This window comes from Nycticebus coucang, chromosome 11 (assembly GCF_027406575.1).
Source record: "Nycticebus coucang isolate mNycCou1 chromosome 11, mNycCou1.pri, whole genome shotgun sequence".
NCBI classification, from domain to species: domain Eukaryota; kingdom Metazoa; phylum Chordata; class Mammalia; order Primates; family Lorisidae; genus Nycticebus; species Nycticebus coucang.
The window spans coordinates 34,042,572-34,056,165 of record NC_069790.1 but is presented as its reverse complement, the minus strand read 5'-3'; the positions used below and the strand labels follow the sequence as shown (position 1 = coordinate 34,056,165).

The following is a 13,594-nucleotide window of genomic DNA, read 5'->3' as shown; positions in this document are numbered from 1 at the left end:
ACCGCCTTGGACTCCCAGAGTGGTAGGAGAATATTACAATTTTATTTTTTTTTTTCTTTCTTAAAAATGTGTGTACATTTGGCACCTTCTGTCTACACACTACTGGCATTTATAGTTCATTTTCGAAGCAAATTAACATATAGCACTTCCAAAACATAGCCTCTTCTGTGAAGAGAAATTAATTGCCTTCCCACAGCATTCACAATTTAGGTGGGCCCTGCAGAAAAACAGTTCTGAACATCTAAGGATTCTCAGGCCTCAGCTGTTAGGTGCTGGAAGCTAACCTGGGAGTGGCTCACCAGCACAGGACAGCCTCTGACATGAAAGAAGCTCCTTACAGTGCAGAAAGTCACTGCTGCTTTGTCAATTCATTTCAGTGGTCAGTTTTTAATGCACATCTAACTTAAACTCCAAAGCAGTATCTTAACAATTCTGAAAAATACTCTTGGCCAAAAACATGTACTTCTCATTCATGTGTGACATTACTAATGCCCTCTGCTTAGAGCACAGAGTCCATTCAGGGTTATATAAAGAATTAGTGGGAAGACGTCAGGATCCTTCAGGATGACAGCTTTCGCGGATGACTGGCATCTCTCCAGGCTAATGCCAGCTGAGGCAAACAGGCGCTGAACAATCCCAAACCTTTCTGTATCTTTCAGTGGAGCCAAACTTGGGTCTTCAAGATCAGATACTCCATCATCAGACAAAGCCTGAAGCTGAAATGACACATTTAAACAAATACACCTTAAAATGTTACAGAGAATCCACATTGTAAGAGTAATGCACTTTAGGTAATTCTGGGGGGGAGGGAGGGAGCTGTCTTTTAAATTCCCCAAATGGAATAGGAACTTTTGACTGCAAACAAGGCAATGCCTGTAGGCGTTGTTCATTTTGCAAACAAAAACTTGAAGACATGTTACTGTTATATTACCTGACATAAGTCTGTAAGCATCAAATGCTTTGTTCTCAATGTTTTTCACTGTTGTGCCTGAAATAACTGAAACCAACTTGGGTGAATTATTTTGATTAGTAAGAAACCAAAGACCATCTAGCAGCACACCCTGTATTGTAATGGTCGTTGTGATCACTGCATGTCTCAGTTGGCACTTTTCGTTTCTAAGCGCTCCATAGTCGAAGGGTTAAGCATATAGCAAGATATATTTGAGTCAGGCCAGGACCTGGGGCCTGGTTTTATCCAATTTGCCTCTAGTCCTCTGAATCCCACTCTCTGAACTCTATTAGCTAGAGCTTTTTTTGTTTGTTTTTTTTTTTTTTTGGCCAGGGCTGGGTTTGAACCTACCACCTCTGGCATATGCCACAGGCGCTGCCCTACTAGCTAGAGCTTTTAACTCCAGGATATTGGAAAGATCAGAATGCATCTTTTCCTTACATAGTATGTCTGTTTACTTTAACAGAGTCCTTAGACTTTCTTGTATGTTTACATCAACCAACCCCTAGTTCATGTAAATATATGAGAGGCACCATAGTTTGTTTAATTATGCTTCCTGCTGTAAGAACTTTTGTCCTTACTATTCCTTCTACCTGGGATATTCTTCCTCCACATTTCATGCTGGGTGTCCAACCTTTTTTTCCTGCCAAACATTGGAAGAAGAGTTGTCTTGGGTCACACTTTAAATATAAAAACACCAATGAAAGCTGGTGATCAATAAAAAGGATCTATATATACTTGTTGTGATATCCTTTGCCAAACAGAAGCAACATAGTCCTCCAATAATCTGCACATAGTCAGTGGGCCACAGGTTGGACACCCCTGAATAGACTGTCCTTTCTCATTCTATCAGTTGAAATGCTGCATGAGAAGACCTTTCCTAATCCCCTCTGTCACTCCACATCCCAGCCACTGTTACATTATTATATTGCCCTCACCAACTCACTGTATCTGAAATACTTGCTGGTTGCTCACTGTTAACGCTGCTCAGGAGAGCTGTCCTGTTCACTGTTTACTCTGCCTTGAACACAGGTCCTCAACATTTTGAAGGGACATTGGTTCTTTACACAGGTAATTTTGGATGCTGCTCTGACTGCTCAAAACTTTTGAAATAACTTGATTTGCTTTTAGGGCTTTGGTCTATGCCTACAGTACTTTTTTTTTTTTTTAATATCTTCAGCAATTACAAATTTCCAGTAGATTTAATTTTGAAACAAGCGTTCAAAATCAAATTAATAATGAATGTAAAGAGTAAAACTTTAAATATAAAATGAAGTAAGCCTATAAAGTATGTGTGAGTTTTATCTGAATCTGGAGTGAATCCAAAAGAAGAATTCAGAAACGCTGGGAGCGATGGTGACATTACTGAAAGTAACGTATGGTTTGTGCAGTAACCATAGGCTTAATGTTACCATTTGGCTTAGACTGCATACTATTGAGTGTGCTTTAGAGAGTGGATTAGGCCTGCTCTTTAAGCATAAGCACTACATCCCACTGATTTAAGAGTGAGCTCTGCTGGTGTAGGCTGGAGATGGCAACAGCACAGCAGGCTCCACATCCTCACAGCCTGGTGGACAGTGCTGAGCAGTATCCAGCTTCCTTCTCTAACATCTGCCAACCCCTTTCCCATAGGCACTTCTAATAAGTATAAAGTAAAAGGGCTAACAGCAACCCAAAGGACTGTGAAGTTAGCATTCTCTATTGATGATTCTCCCCCTTTTACCAGTTCTTGGCAAATGTGTTAGCATCTCTGACACTGTTCTCCGGAACAGGCGGCTCTCAAAGTTACTCTGGCCACCAGACAAGACAGAGCAAGATACAAAATTGTTACCCTGAGTAAATCCCTTTACGAAACACAAGATGCTCAAATCCCTTCTGGAGGCAAGGAGCCTTGAGGTCTTAAAAAGAGTTGTTGCAAATCTAAGGGGAGGTTAAGTGAAGAAACAACCAGGAAGGCCTTTTAAAGAAAAAAGGAGTTCTTTGACTATGTGGAGCAGCTGCCAAAAGGGAAAACCCTGTGGGTGGAGTTTTGTGCAGAAGCAGACTACCGTCCATCCTGGAACTTGGGGTGTTCTAGTGGCCGCTCTAGGATACCGACAGAGCAGAACTTGGGGGCCACACAAAGACCCGGTCCTACAGCTCATCTGCAAGGAAGATGACAACTTCCAGTCTGTGAGGGGAGGATTTTCTCTTTTATCTACTTCCTGAGTGCAGTTGATGAATAAATACTTCGGTAGGGCTAAATGCTGAGCAATCAATTGCTCCAGTAGAAGCTGGGTTCTGAAAGCAGAGCTGTTGTCTGCTCATCTCTGCATATGATTAGAACAATGATATGTATTGTCCCCATAACCAAACTGTGCCACCGAGCTTTACCCCTGGCTGGCCCAGGGCTCATACACTGGCACATGTTCAAGTAGTTCAGTTTTTGCAGTCAATGTACAAGAACACAAGTTCCTCTGGGCCTGTAGAATCTACTTTCAGTTGTGAATTACACGAAAACTGCTCCTTGGAAGGATGCCGTGCTGTGTAGTCTTCTGATGTCTGCTACACAAAGACAAAGGAGCCAACCACTTAGTGTTCACAGAGTAGATGTGTAACAAATGTCAGAGTCCTGTCTGGGCAGTCCACCCCAATACCTGCTCCCCACACCTGAGAGCAGAGCCAACACGGCAGGCTGGCCTTGGCTCTTAGTAATCAGATCTTGAGCATCGATGCTGGGCGCCTCTGCCCCAGGCTGACCAATATCTACAAAAGCTATGTTAGAGAAGCAGCACCCTCTGGGTGGTTTCAGGGCAGCCCCAATGGTGGTTCCTTCTGCTAATGGCCCAATTTGTAATTCAAAAAGGAAAAGCTGAACATCGACTCTAGGGAGTCAGCTCATGCTCCTCTCATAAGGACATTTCCTGAGGGCACCAGGCTAATAATATTCCTAAAAGACATGAAAGAAGCTTTGTCTCCATGAGACAAATCAGTCCTGAATACCCTTCTGGTGATTCTGATGCATAGCTGAATCAAACCAGTCTAGACAGAATTGCTATTGCCAGTAATATGGTGTCAGGCCCCTTTTTTTGCAATGTAGCAGCAAGCCCTGGTCTAAATTCTCTCCAAAGAACGAGAAAATCATAAGATTTGGAGTGTAAAGACAAAGTTGGAGTCATGGTCCTCCTAACAAATTCTCTGAACAAATCCATTCCCTGTGGACCTTAGTCTTCCCCTGGGTGTGGTATGTACAGTGTATACAGAAGGAGGTTTGGTAGCACCTGTGTACCTATCTTGAAAAGCTACTGTGGATGAGAAGGCCTAGAGGTGTCTTACCAGCTGTTAGGTGTCTATCCCTCGACATTTCCCCATTCCTACCCTTCCCAAGCTCCTATCTAGGAGGTTCCTTACCAAGTGGCACAGCGTAGGAATAATCTGGAGTTTACAGCAAGTGCCCAGCACAGCCACTGCGTTATCTGGCATTTCTGCAGGAGACAAAAATCACCGTCACAGTTCAAAATAAATAGAAGCCCATGGGAGTAGAGCCAGCCCCTGGATGGTATCTAATTTCTATTCTAGCACCTTCCCGCCAGCCAGGCAGAGGAGACGCTCAGCAGTTGTCGAATAAGTGAATGAATGGTGCTAAGCGGGCGGCAAGGACCTTTTGGAGAACAGACGCAGGAACCTGGTCACCAGCTCTGTGTTTCACCAGGGAACATTCCTTGACATTCAATTTACTGGTCAGGAAGACTGCACAGACTCTGGGGAAAGGGAATTGGCATGGAAAAGTAGGAAGACAGGGGACAGAAGAACTGCACAGGAGCCCCTCCCAAACTTGGGCTGTGACTAAGGGCAGAGCTCTCTGAGCCTCAGTTTCCTCCTTTTACCATATTTTTATTTTTGCATTTGTTAGATCACTATGGAAACTATAAGAACCTCTACCTGTGTCACCAATTTGGGAGGAAAAATGCAGTGTGGCCTGATCCAGAGTGGCACCACAGAACTCCAGAGGCCAGGAGCACCGATGGCAAAAGGGTAGGGCACAGCTGTGCCAGGAGGGGAATGCCCCAGAAAGGCTTTGCCTAACTCCAGGGATGGGAAATCTGGGTCAGCAGATATTCAAAATAATCTGGGTCAGCATTATTCAAAATAGATATTAAACCCTTCTTAGGATAAAACAGATATAGTCCCTAAAAGGACCCCAATCCCCAAGGGATGCAACCTCTGAGCTGTAAAGAAAAAAAATAAAAAAGAGTCTCCTGCTGAATCATCTAGCTGAGGGATTGTGCATGAACTGAGTCGATGGCCTCTGAGTATCAGCAGCCGTATTTGTAGCATGCTGCTACAGCGGTGACCCAAAGTGCAAAAGGACATGGCTGGTTCCCAAGTGAGGGTGAAGGTGGCCAGGGGTGGGGCAGCCACATGGACATGATCCTGCTGGACAACTCTAAACATTGCATTCAAATGTTGTGCATGCATTTGCCTGCAGAGAAGGTCCATAGCTGTCAACAAATTCTCAAGTTGACCCTAACCCCAAAACCAGAAGACACAGAAACCATACCTGGCCTGTGTACCCAGGCTGAGCCACTGCACATGCCATCTCCCCACCCTTGATGCCCTTCCCTCACTTTCGGGGGCAGCTCCTGAGCCCCATGGAACCAACATCCTCATCCCTTACTCTGAGCACTAGCCTAGTTCCATGTTGCTCATTTAGCAGCTCGGTTCTAGAGGCACAGGACTGGAAGAACAGCACCACCATTTCAGAGCTTCCTGGCTAATTTTACTACCGATCCCTGGGGTCCAGGTCTTAATACTTTCTCCTACCTCAGCACCCAGCAGTGCCGAGAATAGTATTAAGCTTGTTAAATGTTTCTTGAACTGAAATGGATTATTTTTATTGCTCTTCCACATACCAATTCCATCTTACAAATGAAATCCAGGGTGTTCAGAGCTTGTGACTTGCATAAGGTTACAAAGTGGTGGAGGAAACTGTCCAGGAGACAGGTCAGATGCAGTGCTGCAAACAGCTAAAAGCATCATAAAGCCAAAACTGGCATGAGGTCCTAAGAAGAGTCCATATTCTATTCTGGCACTTTCTTCAGATCCTAAAGAGGAAAGGCTATAGTGACCTAGGAAGAAAAAGCCAACTCAGAAGGATTGAGGACTAATAAGAGCAGAAGAGCTTGACACCAACCCAGCCTCTGCTGTGATGGACACGTCATGAGAGGGCAGTTGAGAGAGCTGAGAGAGGGCCACACTGGCTCGGAAGTTAGAGGCAGCCAGCCACACCTAAGGCTTCACTACCTGGAAGCTCAGAAACGGCACACAGTTTCTATGTCGACTCTGAGCCACCACCTGTGTGAAGGATTGCAGAAAATTTGAAGCTGTGTTCAGGCCCAGGAGAAGGAGACTGTGGCCATCCACAGCACTAGCCCTGTGCTGTGCACTTGACATCACTGATCTAGCCTATTGATAAAAAGGCTTCAATAAGTAATGGGGGACATGAAGAAAAGGCCTCTCACAAGTTAGAGAAGGCTGGCCTAGGGATCACGCTGACAGAAAGCCTCTACTCAGAGACCCTCACTAACACCCTGACATTGACATTGGGAGAAAGTCTCCACTGGAGTCCACTGGGCTCTGTCTTCGGTCCTATCCCAGTTAACCAGCCAAAACTTTTATCCATGACTCAGAACAAGACACAAAGCATATAGTCATCAGCATGTAGAGTTGGGAGAGGCATTCCCTCTGATTAATTCTTTAAAAACTGAAGATTAATATTCTCTGTTTCTGTATGGTGCTGGGGAGAAACTCCAAATGTGTCAGAAACTCAGTGCCCTGATATCACCTTGGAGAGAAGTTGTGGGAACTAGGATGCCAGGAAGGCCCAGCTCCTTCATGGAGGATGATCACCTCTTGATACCTCAGGCCCTACTGCACAGTAGGTTCTGGGAGTAGGAGGGAGGGGGCAGGGACTGTTCCGAAGGTGACTGGGAAGCCATTTCAGGACCAGTGAGGGAAGCTGTGGAGCTGCTGGGCCCAGCCATAGTTCTACTGCCCAGCCGGGTACACTGGATCGCTAGCTGCTCACAGCATCCAGACAGCAACTGCGCTGCAGTGTGAGGAACAACAAGTTTTTGAGAGGAATGGGAGGATCGGAAGGGCACAATCCCTGGGGGAGAACAGTTGCCAAATGAAAGCCGCCGCCACTCAGCTCTGCCGGGGCTCACTTGTGAATTGCATTCTAGAAGATTCTTTGCTTGTGTGTGTCGGTGGGGGGGCTAATGGGGTCATGCCCATAGGTGACCCTCCCTCTAAGAGGAAGGACAGAGTAGGGGACACTCTCAGCAACGGAAAGGGCTCCTTCAAGCTTAAGGCTATGGTTTTCCACAGCCCTCCTTCCCCCTCTTACTTTCCCTGTACCAGGAGGGAAGGACCTGTACGTACCAAATCTTCCACTATTGTCATTTCTTTGTCCCCAGAGGAACGTATTGTATAGGCAAAGCAATTTCAAAGCGACAGCAGCCATTTCTTTTCTTTCTTTCCATACCTGCCAGAGCGCTGACCAGGAAGTAGGCCGTTGCAAAGAGCCTCTGGTTGCTGACTGCATCCTCAGGCCCCTCCACACTGCACCCCACCAGCCTCAGGAAGGCCGTGAGTTCCTGCTTTTGAGAGGGCTTCAGCTCTCCCAGCACTGCCAGGGGGGACGAGAGACCTCTGACCACATCCTCACACTGCGGGCAGGGGAGAAAAGAGGCAGTCGGAATGGATCTGGAGACCTAGCGGGGCCATGCCAGGCCTCTGTCCCAGGGCACACATGCCGCCCGGCCTTTCACCTTCTCCCAGGTGAAGCAAGATGTCAAACTCTTTTCCGTTTTGAAATTACTAATCCACAGGGTTAAATTTCCTCCCAAGGAGAGCTTTGGCCAAGTACTATGCTTTCACAGGGCAGAGGGGGTATGGGGAACTGGTGGGTAGAACCTTCCAGACCAGGATATGGTCAGGTTGTACCATGGACCGGAAATAGGTGGTCACATGCAGAACTGAGAGGGGACGTTGAAAGCATCATCCCGTGGTGGTTCCAAAGCCTTAAGCTGGGCTCTCCAGCCCCCAGCTACTTCTGGGCAGTTCCATCCACCATCCGGGGCCTGCTATGGGGTGCGTGGCCCTGCTAGGCAAGCCAGTTCTGCTCCATCTGTAGTCTCTGGATCCAGGTCCACTCACGTGAAAGTCTGCCCCCACCCACAGCTTGCTTCTCTGGCTTGCAACCAGGAGCTGAGGCTCTCTCCACAGGGTGCTGGCCTGACATTTTCCTCTTGGAAAAAGTTATTTTAGGAAGTAAAAGTCAACAAGCTTTTTGAAACATTTGTATTCTCCCTGGGGCTAAGCTCTGCATCTTCAAACTGCAAAGGTGTCCTGGACTGTTGGGACAATTTCAACAATTTCAGTTTCCATCACTGCTAACTGTGCTCTTTTGCCACAATATAATTTTTAGAGGAAACATAATGAATTCTTCCCTAGAGACCACAGAACATTAAATCAGAGTTATTCAAATTCCCTTTATAACAGAAAGATAAGAAAGTAAAACGCAAAACTATAATAAAATTTGGGCTTATAAAGCCTCTGCCTTCTGAAGTGAAGAAGAACATGGGAGCTGGGATGATAGCGGGTCCACAGCTGGTGTGTCCCTCACCATTTGCGTGACTAAGAGTTAAAGAATTTAGTCTCTCCAAGGAATCTTTCTCCTGTTAAGCAGAAAAATGCAAAGGCCTGTTTCTGTCCCTGGTCTAAATGGGACAGATGACTTCTTGGTCTCTGACAAGCAACCCCAGAAGAGTGGGCCCCCCAAAATATATGTCCACTTGGGAGCTCAGAATGTGACCTTTGTCTTTGCAGAATAAAAATCCCGAGGTGAGATTATCCTGGATTGGGGATGGGCCCTATTCCAGTGACAGTGTCCTTTTAAGAGGCAGTAAAAGGACGACAAAGTGAAGACAGCAGACGGGAGTGAGGCTGCCACATGCCAAGGGCCACCAGGAGGCAGCCAGGCAGGACTTGCCCCAGAGCCTCGGAGGCAGCCTGGCCCTGCCAGCACCCTGAGTTCACACTGCTGCCTCCAGGACGGTGAGGGAAGACATTTCTGTTGTTTCAAGCCCCAGGTTTGTGGTAATTTGTTGAGGCAGACCTAGGAAACTACTATTATCCCTCTACTCCTCCTGCTGACTTTCTGCCCGCAGTTAGAAAACTAAGGACCTGAGAGAAAGAAAGAGAAGAGACAAGTTTCAGGTGTAAAAGTGGGGGGAGAACCTTGAACACAATTCTCTTCTGACTCAAAGCCCAAGAGGTCCAACCTGTGGACATTTCCAGAAAACTCAGGTAAAAACAACCGCTGCCTTAAGTTTCTGGCCTTACCACTTGTTCCAGGACCATGAGTGATTCATCATCAAACAGGACTGCCTGGAGGGCGTTGCTCAGAGCCATCTGCTGCAACTCTGGCAGTTCCACAAAGGGGCGAAAATTCCTCTCCAAGAGCAGGGTCGCTGTGAAAACACAGCACACGTGTGTCACTACCGCTGTGCCTGTCTCACGGCATGGGACAGCAGCCCATTTTTTATAGCTCACTGTTGAATCCTACATGGACATTTCCAGCTGCAGAGGCAGTCATGGAACTCGACATCAAGTTAAACACACTCTGCATATTTTTTCAATAACCTCCAGAAGGAAAGGAGGGAGGGAAGAGAGAGAGAGAGAGAAGGAAGGAAGCCGGGTTTTGTATTCCAGGCTTCAGGCTTCTGTGATGACTCACTAAACATTAATTAAGGCTAATCAGTTATTTTCTGGAAAAGTCATTTAGATTCCTCTTTAGCATGATTTCTGTAGAAGTAAATTCTCAAGGCTGAATTACTAAACAGAAGTCAGTACTTTTATAGTGCTTTGGAGCCAAACAAATTCTAAAATGTGTTATTTTTCATGTCCTTTCTTGTAATACAATGCAGATTTTGTATCTTTTTATGTGTAATGCAATGCACATTTTTCAAAGGAGCTGGCACCTTATTTGGGGGGCAAACATAAGCGCTCTCCTTTTCTATCCATTCCCTTCTTCACAAGCTGAGCACCGAGGTCCATTAGGCTGTGTTACTCTCATCCTCTGCAGGAGGCTCAGAAGCCTTCCCCTTGTAATGCTTTTTTCTTTCTTTTTTAAGATAGATTAAAGATGTGATGAAGCAATGCTTTCCTCTTTTCATCTGCAAGGATGCACATCAATACATACATGTACCACCTGTGTTGATGGAAAATTCCAGCAAACACTTGTAGAAAGCCCCGTAGAGGGGAACACGTAGCATCAGTAAGCAACATATTCAAAATTCCCCTGTAAACACAGCTGGCTTTTTGCGAGCCCGAGCCTCAAGAGAAGAGCTGTGTTGGTTGGTATGAGCTCCCAGGGCACAGAAGGTAGGCCCCTATCCTACCGCTACCTGGCACATGTGGCTCCCTGCCAGCAAGGCCAACTCGAAGGGCATGGCTGTGGGAAAGGGCACAATCAGAGAGCTGGAGCCCTCACCACCTTTCCACTTCCCTGTGGGTAGCTGCTAGGGGGCCACTGTGCTGTGGTTCTAACACGCAATGACATCCTTTAAGTGGCACCTGAAAATCAGACCCAATTATCTATCTCAAGGAGGCAGAATGGGAAAGCCTTAACTTAAGACTGGGCCTTGCTGTCATTGCTTTCCAACACTGACATTTTTGCTACAGGAGCAAAAGCATCCTCTGGTTAGAGACTCATCAAAGCTCGGGAAGTCTTCTTTTTTCACCCTCCAAGGCAGAGCATACTCCGGGCTCTTCTTGGTTCTTACTAAACTTTTACCCTAATTATTTGTTCCTCCTCTTCCTTGCCTATCTCTTCCTTCTCCTATACTCTGCATCCCCACACCCCAACAAAAAGAAGCCATCTTTTTAAAACACAGCATGCTGTAGGGAACAAAGGAATTGCTGCAGGCACATCACAGTCCCTGCCCCTCTTCCTCCTTGGCACCCTCAGCCCATGCCTGCGGATAAAGAGACTCCAAGAGAGCATTTTGCAAGGCTGACAAAGCGTTGCTTGTCTTGGCAATGAAGCCTGGAACATAATGAAACAGATGCAAAACTTGGGTTCTCCATCCTTGCTGCTGACTAGCTATTCTTAGTAGTTGGCAAGGCCTCTGTGGTTACGAGGAAAGAAAAATGCCGGGACCCTGGTAGCTTCCCTCCTCGGGCTTCTAGCTCTGCCCCACATAGGGTCCTCCTGCCCACCCTTCCTCAAAACATGGCACCCAAGACTCAGGGGTTCCTGAGATCCAACCACAGTCAATCTGGCTGAGGGGACCAGGACTTGGTAGCTCCATCCTCTCTCTTTTCAAATATTTCTTGTGAGTCATTAAGGAGTCACTGATCCTGAAAGCCACATCACTTTTTGGGATACAAGGCTCAACTAGCCCTCCAATGCCCACACCCTTGCCCTACAGGCAATACCTTGTTTTAAAATGTTTAACAGCCCATCCTGGGAAGACATTCCATGCCCAGCATCTGGCATGTCCACGAATGCAAACTCTTGGAAAACATGGGGATCCAGGTAGACAGAATCAATTCTCCTTTCATGCTCAAAGCCACCATTCTTCCCTCGGAGGAGGCAAAATTCTGCAGTGCAGGAAAAAAGGACAAGCCAAGCACAGGGTCAGCCTGACCTTGTAGGCACATCTTACCTAACTCGGCTAAATACAGAAGATAATTCCACCCTCTTCCCCATAAAACCTAATTCCTACACACATTATGCCAAAAACCACCCATCTGCTTTCTACAAACACAGAAGAAGTGGTTGTTCTTAACATAAATGTCTCCAGTATACTCTCTGAACGGGCAATCTTTAAGACATTGGAAATATGATCTAACCCTGGATTTGAACAAACCAACTCTAAAATAAATGAAATCTGCCATCTGTAAAACAACTGAGAAAATGTGCACATGGATAAATATTAAAAAATTATCACTATCTATAGGTGCACAAGTAGTTATATGGTTTTGTTTTTAAGGAGTCTTGACTTTATTAATAAATAGAAAATATACAGCAAAATAGAAAGAGTCTTGACTTTATTAATAAATAGAAAAATATACAGCACGCTAGGAGACCAAGGCAGGTGGATTGCTTGAGCTCAGGAGTGCAAGACCAGTCTGAGGAAAAGCAAGACCTCTTCTGTACTAAAAAATAGAAAGAAAAAAAAAAAAAAACTAGCCAGGCATCAGGGCAGCTGCCTGTAATCCCAGCTACTTGGGAGGTTGATGCAGAAGAATTGCTACCTCTTGAGCCCAGGAGTTTGAGGTTGCTGTGAGCTATCATGTCACGGCTGTCTACCCAGGGTGACAGAGTAAGACTGTCTCAGAAAAAAAAGAACTACTGAGTTCTGCAATTGTATGAATGAACGTCGCAAACACGATGTTAAATGAAAAAAGCCAAACACAAAAGAATACATTCCATACAAATCTACTGATATGAGGGCAAAACTAGTCTTTAAAGAGCCTTGTCATTTAAAGGTATTGAAATTATCTATAGGTGAAACAATATAATACCTAAGATTTGCTTTAAAATAATCCAGGAGGAGGCGGAGGAGCAGGCGAAGCGATAGATGAGACAGGAATTGCCCTGTCGGTGAAGCTGGTTGTTCACTACATGGGGCTTCACTGTATTCTTCTCTCTACTTTCGAACATGCATGAAAATTTCCATAATGAAAAGTTTTTAAACAACAAAAACACATTTCCTCAAACATTTCCATATTTGAGAACCCAGCTAAGGTACCTAAGTGGGTAAATATGTAACAATTACTATGTCCTTGCTAAGCAGAAACAGTACATGAATGCAAGAATTAGAGTTCTCTATCCTTCTACTTAATAATTGGCATAATTAAGCAAAAGCTACAGAATAAAAAGGTAGTGGGCCTGTATTTGCATGAAATGTGGGAGACATGGGTATTAGTACGTATTTTCATTTGCTTGTGGGCACTAATGATGCTCATAAAGGTGGAATGCTTATCTAAAGGTAAGTGAAACAATCCCTGGTTCACTCCACTGACCCACGCTCACAGGGTAGCCAGGGCACTCCAGATCCTCCACCCTTTGCATTTATCCACTATAGCAGCTAAATGCAAACCAGCACCTGGGTAGCAACTTTGCTACCTGAAGACAGAGGCCAAGACCATTCACACAGCCTTGCATCCTGCCAGAAACCCTATCAGGCCCCCAAAATAATGTGGAGCCAATTGGCATCATAGGAGTCCACAGCCTGAACACTGTTACCTTTACCTATACACAGCCCCCCCCCACGCTCCCCCCGCCCCGCATAGGTGCTGCCAATTCCTCTTTCCTTTGTTATTTATCCATCCCTTTCATCCAGCAAACACATCCGGGACCCTGTTCTATGCCAGGCCCTGCACTGGCAACCATACATACAGAAGGATGCTCACTACATGGGACTTACCCTGGATGGTAAGGGTGGTAAGTGAGAGTGGGGGAGGGAAGAAAGCTCTCCTACCCATCCCAGGTTCACGGTCAACACCCTCCTAACAAAGGCAGGGTACCAAGAGAAATGCACACACATTTACTTGATATTGGTTTTATGTGACATAGCAGCCTTCATAAGG

At 45.8% G+C, this 13,594-nt stretch overlaps 1 protein-coding gene across 3 annotated transcripts in view; it reads right to left on the bottom strand.

Annotated features, from left to right (window-relative positions):
• Positions 1 to 39: 39 nt before the first annotated feature.
• GSDME (gasdermin E) overlaps positions 40 to 13,594 on the bottom strand; it is a 48,700-nt gene continuing 35,145 nt past the window's right edge. For 2 of the 3 annotated variants that reach the window (XM_053608878.1, XM_053608879.1), the window contains exons 6-10: positions 11,435 to 11,599; positions 9,338 to 9,465; positions 7,476 to 7,659; positions 4,340 to 4,413; positions 40 to 716 (exon numbers count right to left, since the gene is read on the bottom strand). In XM_053608878.1, coding sequence (XP_053464853.1) covers positions 486 to 716; positions 4,340 to 4,413; positions 7,476 to 7,659; positions 9,338 to 9,465; positions 11,435 to 11,599 — 782 coding nt within the window. In that variant the 3' untranslated portion in view covers positions 40 to 485. The remainder of the gene's footprint in view (positions 717 to 4,339; positions 4,414 to 7,475; positions 7,660 to 9,337; positions 9,466 to 11,434; positions 11,600 to 13,594) is intronic. The other variant, XM_053608880.1, reaches the window with a different exon arrangement.